The sequence below is a fragment of the Hemitrygon akajei genome, chromosome 8 (assembly GCF_048418815.1).
Source record: "Hemitrygon akajei chromosome 8, sHemAka1.3, whole genome shotgun sequence".
In the NCBI taxonomy this organism is placed as follows: domain Eukaryota; kingdom Metazoa; phylum Chordata; class Chondrichthyes; order Myliobatiformes; family Dasyatidae; genus Hemitrygon; species Hemitrygon akajei.
Genome location: NC_133131.1, coordinates 161,716,895 through 161,733,140, shown reverse-complemented (window position 1 = coordinate 161,733,140; position 16,246 = coordinate 161,716,895). Strand labels below are relative to the sequence as shown.

The 16,246-nt window shown below is 40.6% G+C and overlaps 1 protein-coding gene across 10 annotated transcripts in view; it reads right to left on the bottom strand.

Moving 5' to 3' along the window:
- Window positions 1-9,889: 9,889 nt before the first annotated feature.
- The window catches only part of kmt2ca (lysine (K)-specific methyltransferase 2Ca), a 469,037-nt gene continuing 462,680 nt past the window's right edge, over window positions 9,890-16,246 (bottom strand). For all 10 annotated transcript variants that reach the window (XM_073054925.1, XM_073054927.1, XM_073054926.1 and 7 more), the window contains 2 exons: window positions 14,021-14,129; window positions 9,890-11,665 (listed from right to left, as the gene is read on the bottom strand). In XM_073054925.1, the coding sequence (XP_072911026.1) occupies window positions 11,573-11,665; window positions 14,021-14,129 (202 nt within the window). In that variant the 3' untranslated portion in view covers window positions 9,890-11,572. The remainder of the gene's footprint in view (window positions 11,666-14,020; window positions 14,130-16,246) is intronic.

Here is a 16,246-nt window from a genome sequence, read left to right as displayed (position 1 = left end):
GGCAGTGACTAGTGGGGTACCGCAAGGCTCAGTGCTGGGACCCCAGTTGTTTACAATATATATTAATGATTTAGACAAGGAAATTAAATGCAGCATCTCCAAGTTTGCAGATGACACGAAGCTGGGCGGCGGTGTTAGCTGTGAGGAGGATGCTAAGAGGATGCAGGGTGACTTGGATGGGTTAGGTGAGTGGGCAAATTCATGGCAGATACAATTTAATGTGGATAAATGTGAGGTTATCCACTTTGGTTGCAAGAACAGGAAAACAGATTATTATCTGAACGGTGGCCAATTAGGAAAAGGGGAGATGCAACGAGACCTGGGTGTCATTGTACACCAGTCATTGAAGGTGGGCATGCAGGTACAGCAGGCGGTGAAAAAGGCAAATGGTATGTTGGCATTCATAGCAAAAGGATTTGAGTACAGGAGGAGGGAAGTTCTACTGCAGTTGTACAAGGCCTTGGTGAGACTGCACCTAGAATATTGTGTGCAGTTTTGGTCCCCTAATCTGAGGAAAGACATTCTTGCCAGAGGGAGTACAGAGAAGGTTCACCAGATTGATTCCTGGGATGGCAGGACTTTCATATGAAGAAAGACTGGATCGACTAGGCTTATACTCACTGGAATTTAGAAGATTGAGGGGGGATCTTATCGAAACATTTAAAATTCTAAAGGGATTGGACAGGCTGGATGCAGGAAGATTGTTTCCGATGCTGGGGAAGTCCAGAACGAGGGGTCACAGTTTAAGGATAAAGGGGAAGCCTTTTAGTACCGAGATGAGGAAAAACTTCTTCACACAGAGTGGTGAATCTGTGGAATTCCCTGCCAGTGGAAACAGTTGAGGCCGGTTCATTGGCTATATTTAAGAGGAAGTTAGATACGGCCCTTGTGGCTAAAGGGATCGGGGGTATGGAGAGAAAGCAGGTACAGGGTTCTGAGTTGGATGATCGGCCATGATCATACTGAATGGCGGTGCAGGCTTGAAGGGCCGAATGGCCTACTCCTGCACCTATTTTCTATGTTTCTAAGCAAGGTGGCCCTGCTCTGAAGACTGAACTGTTGAATTTATGTAATGCTTGGCAGAATCAATATCTCCCTCAGGACTTCAAAGATGCGCTGATAGTCACCATCTACAAGAAGAAAGGCGACCGTAGTGTTTGTGGAAACCACCAAGTAATCTCCCTTCTGTCCACAGCTGGCAAGATTATGGCGAAGATACTGCTCGACCAGCTCAAGATCATCTCAGAAGATGTGCTTCCTGAAAGCCAATGTGGCTTTAGGGCTGGAAGAGCAACCACTGACATGATTTATACTTTGAGGCAACTCCAGGAGAAGGCGGTAGAACAGCAGCAACTGTTATACATTGTCTTTGTTGATTTCTCACAAGCATTTGATACGGTGGACAGAGAAACACTCTGGGAAGTGCTCAAAACTTGTGGCTGTCCAGATGGCTGGTTATGATGATCAAGTTGTTTCACGAGAACGTGTCTGGCAAAGTATCTATCAGAGGAGACGTCAGTGAAGCCTTCACCATCAACCATGGCATAAAACAGGGATGTGTTTTTGCTCCAACTTTGTTCACACTATATCTTGCTGCAGTTTTGGAAATAATGGATCATAATTTGGACAAAGGTGTGTACATCAGGACTCGCTCAGATGGAAAATTGTTCAAGCTGTCAAGACTCAAAGCCTCAACCAAATCAAGAGAGATGTGTGTCAGAGAGCTTCTGTATGCAGACAACTCAGCCCTGGTTGCTACTGATGTTAATGTGATTCAAGAAATTGTAGACCGCTTCTCGTTTGCTGCCACTTTTTGGTCTAAGAATCAATGTCTCCAAACCCAAACTTCTGTACCAGCCTCCTCTGTGTAGTCAAAGTGAGACCCAGCCACCAGTCATATCAATCAATGGGGTAGCGCTGAAATGTTCTGACTCTCTCACATACTTAGGAAGCGCTGTGACCAGCACCAACTCATCAGATCTGGAAGTTGAGAGGAGAATTCAATCAGCTACAAAAGTCTTTGGTGCTTTGCAGAAGTGACTTTGGTCTCACCACAACATTAAAATGGCAACCAAGGTCAAAGTGTATAACACAGCTGTTTTACCATCTTGGCTTTATTCAACTGAAACAATGACATTGTATCAGAAGCACATCAAGTGGCAAGAGAGGGTACCAGATGTGGAGGTGCTCAAACATGCTGGGACAGTCAGCACAGAATCGCTCATCACAGCTTCTCAGCTGCGTTGGACTGGTCATGTCACAGGAATGAGTGATGATCGTTTACACAAAGCTGTTTTCTGTGGCGAGCTACGTGAAGGAAAGAGGAAGCATGGTGGTCAGAAGCTGCGCTACAAAGATGTACTCAAGCGCCAAATGAAGAACACTGACATGAATGTCAACACCTGGGAGAAAGATGCTTTGGACTGAAGAAGTTGGCGTTGCATTGTCAAGAAGTCAATCCCAGCTATTGAGAAAAGGCAGAAGAAATATGAAGCAGGTCATGAACGCAGACATTTGGTGCTAGACCTGTCAAATCACAAATGCGACCGATCCAATGCTAGTCTTGTGGCCCATAAACGAGCCTGCAGAGACTAAACTCTCAGCATAGTCAACATCAAAATTGATGGACAGCCGAAGAAGCGTATCTGTGGAATTCATTGCTACCAACAGTAGTGGAGGCCAAGTTATTGAGTGTATATAAAGGGGTGGTTGATAGGTTTCTGCGAAGTCAGGGGGTCAAAGATTACAGGGAAAAAAACAGGAGAATGGGATTGAAAAGGATAATAAATCGGCCATAATGATATGGCAGGACAGACAAGAAGGGCCAAATGGCCTGCTTCTGTATCTTATGGTCTTATGCTGGTATCACTTTTTAAAAACTCTGTCACAGCCCATGCCTTGTTTCCCTTAAACTGAGTGGCTTGCTCGAGTTTCAAGAGTCAACCACATTAATGGGTCTGATGTGTGCGCTCCAGGTTGAGGTAGTAGATTTTTGTCCTTGAAGGTCATTACTGAACTCAAGACAAAAGGAAGTTTTGTGATCTACAATGATTTGTTTTAAAAATAATTCCAGATTATTAACTGAATTTGTACTCCATGTGGTGTGATCTGAACTCGGGTCACTGGACTGATAGTCCACAGCTTCATTTAACACTTAGTTAAGCCTGGACTTTGTTGCTGTGCCATGACAGCAACAGATTACAAGCCTACAACAGTGCAATCCCATTGCTTTGAGATGATGTGAAATAGGTTAAAATTTTACACCTTTATTTCAGACATACACATTAAGGTAAAGCTTATTAAATGTTGTGAGTTTAAAGCTAATTTTTATCCTAATAGTGTGTTGTAATTCAATACAAATCCCACTAAAGTAGGAGCAAGATATAGAAAAATACTGAAGGAACTGGCAGGAGTTTAAATGAATAGCATTTTTATTTATGGCACAGACCTTGGCCAAGTAAATCTTTAATTGAAAACCCTTTCACGCATGTACCAAAAGACATGGCTGAACATCAATAGCCCACTGAAGGCTATGAATCAAAACCCTAATGCTCAACTGCTAACACACCCAATCCCCACAAAGAAACCTCAGAGGACTGCTTTCTTTCCAAGTGATTGATTGCCAGAAACTATTTTATTAAATACGGCTTTTATAGAACACACACTGCTGTGCAAGTCTTCAGCACATTATATATATAGTTAGGGTGCCTAAGACGTTTATAACCAGATAACAATTACAGCACAGAAACAGGCCATCTCGGCCCTTCTAGTCCAAGCCGAACGCTTACTCTCACCTAGTCCCACCGACCTGCTCTCAGCCCATAACCCTCCATTCCTTTCCTGTCCATATACTTATCCAATTTTTTTTTAAATGACAATATCGAACCTGCCTCTACCACTTCTACTGGAAGCTCATTCCACACAGCTACCACTCTCTAAGTAAAGAAGCTCCCCCCTTGTTACCCCTAAACTTTTGCCCCTTAACTCTCAACTCATGTCCTCTTGTTTGAATCTCCCCTACTCTCAATGGACAAAGCCTATCCACGTCAACTCTATCTATCCCCCTCATAATTTTAAATACTTCTATCAAGTCCCCCCTCAACCTTCTACGCTCCAAAGAATAAAGACCTAACTTGTTCAACCTTTCTCTGTAACTTAGGTGCTGAAACCCAGGCAACATTCTAGTAAATCTCCTCTGTACTCTATTTTGTTGACATCTTTCCTATAATTCGGTGACCAGAACTTTTGCACAGTACTGTAGCAATTTTAGGTGTTGGTACTATACTGCTGCTCAAAAAAACAAATTTCCTGACACATGTGAGTGCTGGTAAACCTGATTCTAAAATGGATCTCTATTGTGGACCGAGAGTGGGAAGGGAGCAGGGAGAGGGGAATCGTGGTTGGGAAAAGAGGAACGGAGAGCAGAGGGAGCAAGAAGCATCAGAGAAACACTCTGTAATGATCACTAAACCAACTGTTTGGAATCAAATGACCTTGCCTGGTGTCTCAGGGCTGAGAGTATCTGCACCCGCACAACCCCCTGCCTCTGGCAGTCCCTCTCTGCCATCAGTCAGAATTAGGCTCCCCGGTGCCAGAATTAGGGTAGTCTCAGATCGGGTCCGTGCCATTATCAAGGGCGAGGGTGAGCTGCCAGTAGTCTTGGTGCATATTGGCAGCAATGACAAGGTGATGAGGTCCTGAAGAGAGATTTTAGGGAGCTCAGTAGAAAGCTGAAAAACAGAGACTCCAGGGTAGTAATCTCTGATTTGCTGCCTGCAGGGGTAAAAATAGGATGATTAGGCAGGTGAATGCATGGTTGAGGAACTGGTGCAGGGACTCAGATTTATGGATCATTGGGATCTTCTGGGTAAGGTACGACCTGTACAAAGTGGCCCAGTTACACCTGAACCTGAACCCGAGGGGTCCAATATCCTTGTGGACAAGTTGGCTAGAATTGTTCGGGAGGGTTTAAACTAATTTGACAGGGTACTGGGAACCAGAGTGACACTCCTTCACTGCCACTGGTCCCACACCCCTCCTGTGGTGTTCCACCCTCGCCATTCCTAACATCCTTTGTTCCCATCAGATTTACAAACTCGCACACCATTCCACATTGACAAATATGGGACTGTGCACCCTAGCGCTTTCTCTCTCTCTCTATATGTGCCTAAGACTTTTGTACAGTATTGTAAATTGTTCAGCTATCTTTAAAAATTCTGGATTTTTGGGGGATAAAATATTGACCTGTAAGTGTACAGGTTTATTCTTGATCCACTCTTTTGTCAATCCAACACATCAGATTCATCAGTAGCTTCATGTCAATATTGGGTCATGAAACAAATATGAGGAAATTGTTTTTGGAGTCACACCACTGGCCTGCTGATAAAAAATACTCTGCTTGTTACTGCTAGAAATATACTGTTCTTAACCCATTGCTGCTAGAAAACTTGGTGGTTCCCTGACAACAACAATAATATTAATAAAAAAAATAATAAAATAATAAATTTAATAACATAATAAATCCAATAAATGAAATAATCTGTGTGAATGGCACACAAAACAAAGTTTTTTTCACTGTACCTTGGAACATGTTACAATAATAAACTAATTTACATGTATTCTGGAACACCTAATAACATCAATAAACATTGTACTGTCTAGTTCTCAGCCATTTCAACTAAGATCTGTAAGGCATGATCTACACTTTGTACTTCTCTGCTGCCTCTCTCCAATTGAAATTTGCAAGATCCATTATAACTTGATTATATGGACTCAATTCATTTCCCAATAATAGATGTTGGGTTAGTTAGTTTGCAATTACCTGGTTCCATAAATAGAGGGACAGGAACCGCTCCAAAGTCAGAAGAATTTGGGAAGATTATAATTAAGACATAATGCACTGTTCTTACCCAATTCAAGTGGATATCTGGTGACAGCGATTTCCCATGATTGAGTATGGCATTTTCTTTACTGCTGTTGCTTTACTGAGTCCTGCTCTAATTCACTACTCAGCATGCTATCTATTCTCCTAAAGAAGATTCCAAAATAATTGTTCATTTCCATATTTGCATTTAAAGTTTCCCCATCAACAGCTGAAAATCCCCAAAATGCTCCTGAATGTTCCTTATCCAATTATTGAAAACAAATGTTGGTTTTGTTATAGACAAAATTCATGCCATGAATGGAAATGGCAAAAGCTTTCTGAGTAAAAAGTTATCTGATTACCAGCAAAAATCGAGGGTACTCAGGATGTGGGGCTGGGGCAAAGCTCAGGTGAGATGGTAGAGCAGGCCCAAGTGGACACGTGGCATCTTATCCCTTATTTTGGGTTTTCATTAACACCAATGAAAATGGACAGATTGCCTATTTGTTTAAAGGCCTTTCCTGTGTAACATTTCACCATGACTTTCTACACAATTTTTTTTACAAACTCCCTTTTGTAACACTTTTGCTTACAACATGGATCACTAACCCTCTGTTGTTGAAAGACAGAGAAAAGCCTGCTACAGACCAGGAGAATTGTATTTACTTATTGAGATATGGTGCAGTGCAGGCCCTTCTAGCTGTGCTGCCCTGCTATCCCCCAAATTTAACCCCAGGACAATTTACAATCACCAATTAACCAACCAACCAACCAGCAGGTCTTTGGACTGTGAGAGGAACCTGGAGCACCTGGAGGAAACCCATGTGGTCATGGGGAGAACGTGCAAACTTCTTACAGGCAATGGCCCTTTCATTCTCTTGTTTTGTTCCTCCTGTTCCAAAAATAAATTTAAACATAAGAACATTCCTTTGACACTGCAGAGAAAGGTGCAATGTCTGCACATAACTGACTCGATGCTCAGGAGTCAGAGGTGTAATCATAAAGCCACAACTCACCATTTACCTACTCTCTCCCTGGGATCATTGTTGTAGGAAAGTTTGATCACTTAGAGGATGACAGCTTTACAAACACCTTTGCTACAAGAAAAAGAGCTACATGGAAAGCGGTGAGCTGAACAATTCACAGGAGGATGAAATAAAATGAAATAAGAACTTTGGATGCTGTAAGCATTCAAAGAGCCTACGAGGTGGATAAAATTGAACTTTTCAAGATGTACTTTAAGTATCTTGCTTTAATTTTTGCATTAAGCATTCTTAATTAGCATCAAGCCCCAGGGAACGCCAGCTATGGGCATCCAAAACAAAACCTCCAATCATCACCCTCTACTTCCTACCAATTCCCTGGATCCCATAGTGCAGCAGTTCCCAACCTGGGGTCCACAGAGACTTTGGTTAATGGTAGGGTTCCACTGGCATAAAAAAGGTAGGAATCCCCTGCCATAGTGTATACCATGTTATCAACACATACACATCAATTGGCCTACCATCATCAACCTTCTTGGTTACTTCTTCAACAAACCCAGTCAGATTCAAGATTTTCTATGCTCAAAGTCATCTTGACCAGGCCTAATCAACCAGTCGTTCCAAATACTTGTTCATCTCACCCTTCAGAATCCCCTGAAACCACAGACGTTGGGATTATTGGGCTATAGTTTACAGACTTGCCTTTGCAGCCCTTCTTAAATAGAAGCACAAAATTAGCCACCCACCAGTCTTCCGCCAATTCACTTTTGCTAACACTTATGCATGCACCTCAGCCAGGGTTCCTGCAATTACTTCTCCAGCTTCCCAGTCTTCTGGGACATACTTGAGCAGGTCCTGGAGATTTATTTAGCTTCATATGCTTTAAGACATTCAGTACCTCCTCTGCTGTAATGCAAATGATCACAAAGGCATACCCATTAACACCCTCAGAAACCACTGCCAGGACTGCCACAAAAAACACTGCAGCTACAACTCTGTAGGCCAGAGGCTGTATATACTGCGGTGAGATTTGCTAACCTCCAGACTAATCAGAACAAGGGACAAGAAATCACTGTGATGGATAATCATTTCTTCACAATATTCATAAACAGTGCACATGTCACTCTGTACCACCATACTAAAGTGTTCTGGCACACGTACCTTCAGCCAGCTTTCTGCTGGGAGCTCCAGACAGACGATACAAGAGCACAGCAAAACTTTCAACTGGCTGCAAAAGTAACATCAAGGAGCACAATTATAACTCGCACTGCTCATAAAATCCAGAAAAATGAATATACAATAAATGGGAGGACATTGAATGATGGGCTGGAATAACAGGGACCTGGAGTGTACTTTGACAGATCCCTCATGTCAGCAGGACTGGTCAGTAAGATAGTACAAAGGACATGTGAGTACTTTCCTTTAGGGAAAAAAGGATAAAGTGAACTAGAACCGACTTAACAAGAGTGTTGTAGTTGCTGCCTCACAGATCCAGCGAACTGGGTTCAATACTCACTGGAGATACTGTTCATAGACAGACACACAATGAGGTAGGGAATGGAGAAATACAGATGATATGGAGGCAGATGGAATTAGTTTACATTGCCATCATGGTCAGCACAGGCATTGTGGACTGAAAACCACGTTCACCTCTGTCCTGATTCAAAGACAATGTTTTAAATTCTTAAAAATCTAAATATTAGACAATTTCAGAAATATTTAATGCCTATTTAAAATTATTAGAAACATTCCACAATTAAGTTATCAATGATTATTCTCGACAGAGCCATTCACCTACATTGATCCCATTATTTCACTGGATCCCTGCCAAGTACTTTTCTCTCAGGTGCCTACCCAACTCTTGCTGAAAAACCTGATTCATTTTTCCAACCTTGTAACTAATGAGCTCCAGATTAATCAACTCACTGTTGATCCTTACAACCCCTTTGTACATTTTGCCCATCACTTTTGAAGTTGCATTACAACAGTCTTTAAACCACTCAGTAATTGAAACAATTTCTGAAGGACCCATTCCTGTGCTGTGCTGTTGTATGTTCTTACATCCAGTTATCTTCCAAAATGAAAAACAATGAGGCCACTCTCAAGTTGGAGGAGCAACACTTAAGATTCCAACTGGGTATTTGCTAACCTGACGGCATGAACATCGATTTTTCAAACTTTTGTTATTTCTCTCCCCTCCCACTTCTCTCCTTTAACATTCCTCATTCTGGCTCTTCTCTTACCCTTTTCTCTTCTTACTTGCCTATCAAACCCTCTGATGTTGCTGCTCCTCCCCTATCAGATTCCCTCTTCTTCACCTATCATCTCCCAGCTTCCCACTCACTCAACCCCCTTCCCCCTCACTTATCACCTTCCAGCTTATGCTCCTTCCCCTCCCCTTCCTTTCTGGCTTCTTCCCCCTTCCTGTCCTGATGAAGGGTCTTGGCCAGAAATGTTAACTGTTTATTCCTCTGCATAGATGCTGCCTGACCTGCTGAGTTTCTCCAGCATATTGTGCGTGTTACTCTGCATTTCTAGTGAAAACAGAACCTCTAGTGTTTATGTCTACAACAATTCTCAGTAGCACCTACTACATTTTTTCATTATCCACTTACCTTGTTGGTCTCTCATTCCCAGGCCCTTCACACCCACTGTAGCGTTCCTGACATTTAAAAATACTCAGGTGCATCAATTCAAAATCTTCTTTTGTAAACCCCTGACAGCTAGTTTGGAATTTCTAGGCTAAATGATCCAATGGCAGACATTAGAAGGACGGTGCATGTTTCACAGAGTGGATGGATATTGATGACAACTTCAGTGTCATTACTATTGTAAAATCTAGGCCACCTCTACGTCACACTGATATTACCTACAAAAGACAGCACATTGTTTCCTGAAACAGATCCTAGTGTTCAAAGATGCTACTCGACCAGTTGAACTCTTCCAGCAGACCATTTGTTGCTCCAGATTCCAGCACCAGCAGTCTGGTGTCCCCAAGACAAATAGCATTCACATTTCAATTCTATTCATAACAACAAAACCATTCTGTTCATAGATGTAAAATATTTTATTTGTAAATGCTGATCTCCTAATCTGGTTGCACAAACTCCAAAACCCAATAACACTCTTTACACTTCAAAAAAAAAAAGCTCTTTTTCCCCCAACATTAGATACTATTGTACAGGACAGAAATAAACTGTAGGACAAATACTGGTAGGATGTTGGAATATTATACAAGAGAAAAAAAATCCAAGAAACAAATTCATACAGCTATTTATCAAGAAGAACTATGTACAATTGATTTCTTCTGTAAGGTAAAAAATACAACATGCCATATACATTACAATTTATGACTGTTTCATTGAATATAACAATTTACTGATAATGTGCACACAAACTTCATTTCGAACTTAATAGTTGTGAAGTGTCAGTACCAGTTATTTCTCTTTTCTGTAAGTATAAAATAAAGCTAACCTGGTTCAAAATGCATTTTAAACTTCTACAAGCCAACACAAAACAGTGTTTGTTTAAAGAAATGTAAACAAAAAACAATCCATACAAATATTATTTTTGTGCCTATTTTTTCATTTATTCCAAAACCCTATTGCCAAAAATCCTGCAGTGTTAGCATAATTACATTTCATAATTTTGCTTAAAAATAAAAATTATCTTTGAGGCTACAACCCTTAACATGATTCTGCTGTATGTATTGTGTTTGCAATCCTCTACCTATACATCTAGGCTTGCTAAAGGAGCTTCTAGCCGCTACCTGGGTGTGGTTTTGAACCTAATTCACAGTTGGTTAAATTTATACACCATGTAACCTGACTCAGAGGACTCCACTAAAAGCAAATTGTTGCAGTGTCAGGTAGCTTTTGGTCATTTTCTTTTATATTGTATATTCTTCACTTTATTTACAATTTGTACAAAGTAACAGGGTTTTATATCTGCAGGTAACAGCAGCAGCTTGGCTTTCTTCTACTTTTATTTTTAAAAATAGCTTCATTCACTTATCCAATAAATACAAAAATGTTTCTCTTTTATCATACAGAAATCAAAAAACTACAATAAACTGACTCATGGAATCAAGTAATTTAAATGGTTTTAGTGCAAGTTATTTCCCTTAGCTGTATCCCTAAGGAAGTCACCTCAGTACATTCCTTGTTCAGTGGTGTCTACTTTTTTTAATTAATTATTTATTTAAACTAGAGGGCCTGCCCCTTGCAAATAAGGCTGTGGCCAGCACTGTTGATCCTTCCCCTAGCTGGTGAATTCGGTCCTACATTCATAAGTGCCTACCCTACTTGTAAGCAGGTCAGCCATTGGTTCTTTTCCTAATAAAACCATTGCTCATTTCAGTCAATACAGGACAGTAACTCCAGTGCTAGACCAATTAATAATCTGCTTCCACCTGCATTTCTTATGGACAGATGGGATTGACTGGCATGACAGCCAATCTTCAGTTTATGCTTGTTACACAACTCTGTGCTGCTGCTGGAGATGAGGAGATGAGGAGAATCATTTGTGAACTCCAGGCTTACTTTCGAAAGGTGTTATGTGTGTGTGTTCATATGTCTGTGCATGTGTGAGTGGGTGTGAGTGTGGATGTGCGCGTGTGTGTATGTATGTACGTATGTGTGTATGTGAATGTATGGTTCATGTAAAAGAGAAAGTGAGCATCTCTTTCCAGGGACAAACAACCCCAGAAATATTGCAAGGAATGCGTTTAGTTCATCCATTTACGGCAGTTCACAGCTCCACAATGACATGGGATCTTGTGCTGGTCATCTTCAAAATCAAATTTGTAATCATAGGACAGCTGCAAAAGAGAACATTTCTAGTCAATGACTGATTTAGAACAACAAATATGAGAAACTGAGATGCACAACATCACACAAACTAATCTCCACTGACTATTCCCAGCAGAACAGAGCAATCAGAAAAGAATCAGCAGCTGCTACTGCATGAGATGTCACGAAGCACAGGAAATAAAGGCTAGATTCAAACAAAGTTCATGGGTTAGGCGTGAAAGGTGAAATACTTAAGGGAACATGAGGGGGAGCTTTTTCACTCAGAGGGTAGTCTAGTGGAATGAGCTGCCAGCAGAAGTAAGTGAAAGATACAGACTCGACTGCAGCATTTAAGAGAAGTTTGGATAAGTACGTGGATGGGAGGCGTGCGGAGGGCTATGGTCCAGGTGCAGATCGATGGGACTAGGAAGAATAATAGTTTGGCATGTACTAGACGAACCGAGGGCTTTTTGATGTTCTGTAGAGTTCTGTAACTAAAATGAACAGCACAATCGAGTAACTTGTGACGTGACATCTACACACATTTGCCAGGCTTCACATTTTTAAAGTAACAATACAAAACAGTATTTGCTAATGATACAGCAATTAAAGTCATTGCAATAATTAGATGGACTTGCTTTTTATACTGTTGTGTGTGGATTGAAGGCAGAACTGCTTGTTCTGCCCTTAAAATGTGCGTTAAGATGATTACTCCAAGAGCACATTTACAGTTGTACTCTAAAGTTGAGGTAAGCTGTTTTCAACTGTGCACGAAGGGACTCTCAGAACAAAACCATCAGATCTATACAATCATCAATAATTCTGGGAAAATAAAAGCTTTTTAAAAAAAACTGTTGATCTTAACCCAGAAATTACAGAATCCTCATCAGAGTTCCTTCAAAGATACGCCAATCAATCAATGTTTCTTTAAATATACATTCTTCCTTGTGGACTGGATAAGGCTGATTCACCAATTAGTGCTTGACTGAACTACGCACCAACTTCTGTAAACATCTTTAAGTCCCTCAACAGAAATTAATTTTGCTCTTAATTCGCGATGTTCAGCATTCAGAGCTTTAAAGGAGAGAACTGTAAATAATTCATGCTGCTTCTGGATTCCGCTCTGAAACAGCCTAATTTAAGGTCATGCCCTCTTGTTCCAAATTCCCCACTGATGAATGAGTTCACCTACATCCATTTCATTTTGAGGAACTCATTAAATCAGCATCCAACTGTTTGAACTTGAGAACACAAGCCAAGTTCACGCATTCCTTTCTCACAATTTAACCCTCGACAATGTTCGGATGAAACTTAAATGTACCCCATTCCATATAATGTCCTTGAGAATCCAGGCTCAAAAGGCAAATGAATTACTCAGATGGGTGCTGTAGATCTATATTAAATGGATCACCTCTGCATCTAAACAAAAGCCTAACACTGTTCCCATCCTGAACTTTGCTGTTGTTTTAGAATGGGGTCCACAAACAGCTAAACCATTTCATACACATAACTATATTTACAATTCAGAACACATTCACAGGGTCATGAAGATACAGAACAGAAACATGCCCTTCAGCTGTTCAAGTCTGTGACAACCATTAAACACCCATTTGAACTAGTTCCACATTAATCCCATGTTTTATTCTCCCTATATTCCACTTAAATCCTCTCCAATTCTCCCAATTTATTCCTGTTCATGTTCTCTCTCTTTCCAATATAAAATACAATGCTGAAGATACTGAAATTAAACAGTAAGAGTGGACAAAAACAGAACATTTCATCAGGCATTTCATTGAAGGAAAATTCTTAACCTTAAATGTTCTTACTCCTTGAATTCCTATCAGATTCCTTCTATAGCCATTTATTTCTTTCACCTCCCAGCTTCTCACTTTACTGCTCTCCTTCACCCATGTTCCCCCACACCTGGCTTCATCTATCACCTGCCAGCTTGTACCTTCCCCTCCCCCCATCTTCTTATTCTGGCTTCTGCTCCCTTCTTTTCCAGTCTTGATGAAGGGCTTCACAGCCTGGAACCTTGACTGTTGATTCCTCTCCATATATGCTGCCTGACCTGCTGAGTTTTTGCATCATTTTGTGTGTGTTGCTCTGGATTTCCAGCATCTGCAGAACCTCTTGCATTTATAATCCTTAAATATTATCTGCTTCCATTTCCACAGACCATCACTAGGCCAAGCATTTGCAAGACTTTCTATTTACCATTTCCACCATTTTCTGTTTCTTGCTGTCAACTGAAATTATATTTAATTCTAATAATAGAAACTCCAGTAAATGTCATGAACTGGCTTAACTGCATTTTAGTAATTTTGTGTTCGAAGGGTTGTAAAGCAAACCAAATAGAACTTTCGATTACAAGCTGGACTTACCTCCTCTCCTTTCTGAATCCTACGATTGGAGCTGATAATTATTTTGTGTCCTTTCTCAAAGGTTACCACCTCAGCCACACAATTTGGTGCACAGGAATGATTGATATATCTGAAAGATCATAATACACATCATATTGCCAGAGATATTTTAATAATTACAAACTTCAGAGCACTCCACTAATTATTGCGCACAAAAGTACTAATAGAAGTAGTATTATTCCTCCAAGAGGATAACAACTTTGTTGTGGTTTGGAGGCTTGCATGCCTCTGACCCAGACAGCTATGTTGGCTGGATTTAGGGCTTTAAGCTTTTGCTCTTGGCAGTGTCACCTATGCCAAATTGGTAAAAGGGTAGAAGACAGACTAAGAGTGGTCCTCTAAGTTTGGGGGGGGGGGGGGGGTGTCAGCTCAGGGTCAACAACCCTGACTGGTAAAACAAAACTGTTATGGAAACAGCAGTGAAGAATCCTTCTACAGCTGAGTCTGATGGTATTCTTGAGTCTCTACATGGGACTTGTATGACTGAGAGTAATGAAAATGGAGAGGAAGCTACTGATACGATGAAGGAAGCCCTGAACACTGCCAGAGTGCAGAGTTAGTACTATTAATGGCACAAATTGTTATCTGTGGAATAGGAAGGGGAGGAAAGCACAGAAAAATACACGGCCGTGGAAATGGTGCAGGAAGTGGACTTCAGATGTCTGAAACATTGGTCAGTAAAATATGGGTGTAGATTGTTCCTCAGTGGAGCTTGAACCAACATCTTTGGGGAAGGTGAGGGACAAGTTTAAGTGAATTTAGCATGGGATGAGGCACAGAAAGGGAAACAGATGTAAAAGGGTTTGAGAGGAATAAATAGCACCAGAATAAATTTTCAAAAATTACAAAGGACATCAAAATTTACTGTAAACATTAAGAAACATGCCAAACAAGGTGAGCTGCAGGTGTAAAAAAACCTGAGAGGATGATGATGTAACAGTAACAAGAAACCTGGTTTAAAAGAGGTTAACGATGGGGTTTAAATGTTCTGGGATGCAAGTTCTCAGAACAGACAGGAATGTATAGAAAGAGGGGGAGTCATTGTATCATCAAGTAGAATACAGTGGAATGAGAGAAAGAGAAAGAGAGAGGATGGTTCTGTAACAATCAGGACAGAACTGTCTGCTCAGAAACAAGGAACAATAGAGGCGTGATTACACTACCGGGACTATCTTTCAGGCTGCCAGCTAGTGGGATGATCACTGAGCAGTATATGAGCAAGAGATAATGCCGAGATGTGAAAACGGTAGACTTGTGATAATGTGGATTCCAACAATCCAAATACAGACCATGATAAAATTAATGCAAAGGGTATGTTTATATTGGACTATAGTGTAACATTGTTATTTTTCTTGTACTTTAATCCTTCTTATGCCTGATTGTATTTTTATATAATCATCTAGATATGTGTAGTTGTTCAGTGAATTTTCCAGTAAGTGTAGTCTTTGCTTTTCTAGAGGTTTCTTAGCTTTTCTGTGGCAATTGTCCCACCTCTTGAATCCGGCTGTTTTGTAGGTTAATGGTTATAATGAAATGTCTTGCTATCCTTTTAGTATGAGCTGGTTCTTGTACAAGACGACCATATGTCATCTTTGTTCTTTTGTCGTTTTTCTTTGTCTCATTCTTGACTTCCAAAGAACCTCTGTATGAATATCACCAGGATATAACAGTTAGGAGGTGGCAGGGATTAATATAAAATTCTCAAGCGTGCTCAGGAAAACCTTGTTTGGTATGTTTCTGGGCTAATGAGGTTTTGCTGAAGCTGGTTCTGGGAAATATTCCAAAAGCTTCCTCTATGCACTAAATATCAACTGTACTTCCAATTAGTGCCAGAGCAGTTTAAAGATGACCAGAAATGAATTTAATCAGGACTGAGCTCAATGGAAATGGCAGTGATTACAATCTGGCCTAAAGAATATTTAAGTGTATCAAAATACACAAATATGGACAAATCACAAGCCATTGAAAATCAACAATATATGACCATGATTCTCTGAGCTCTTCAGGACAATCCTAGAGGGTCTGACACAATCTTAGAGGGTTATACTGCAGTTGAGATATAAACTTATGAGGGGCATAGATAGGGTGAATGCACACAGTCTTTTCCACACTACATTGAAATCAAAAGCTAGAAGACATAGGTTTAAGTTGAGAGAAGGAAGTTTTAAAAGGAGCAATTCCTTCACA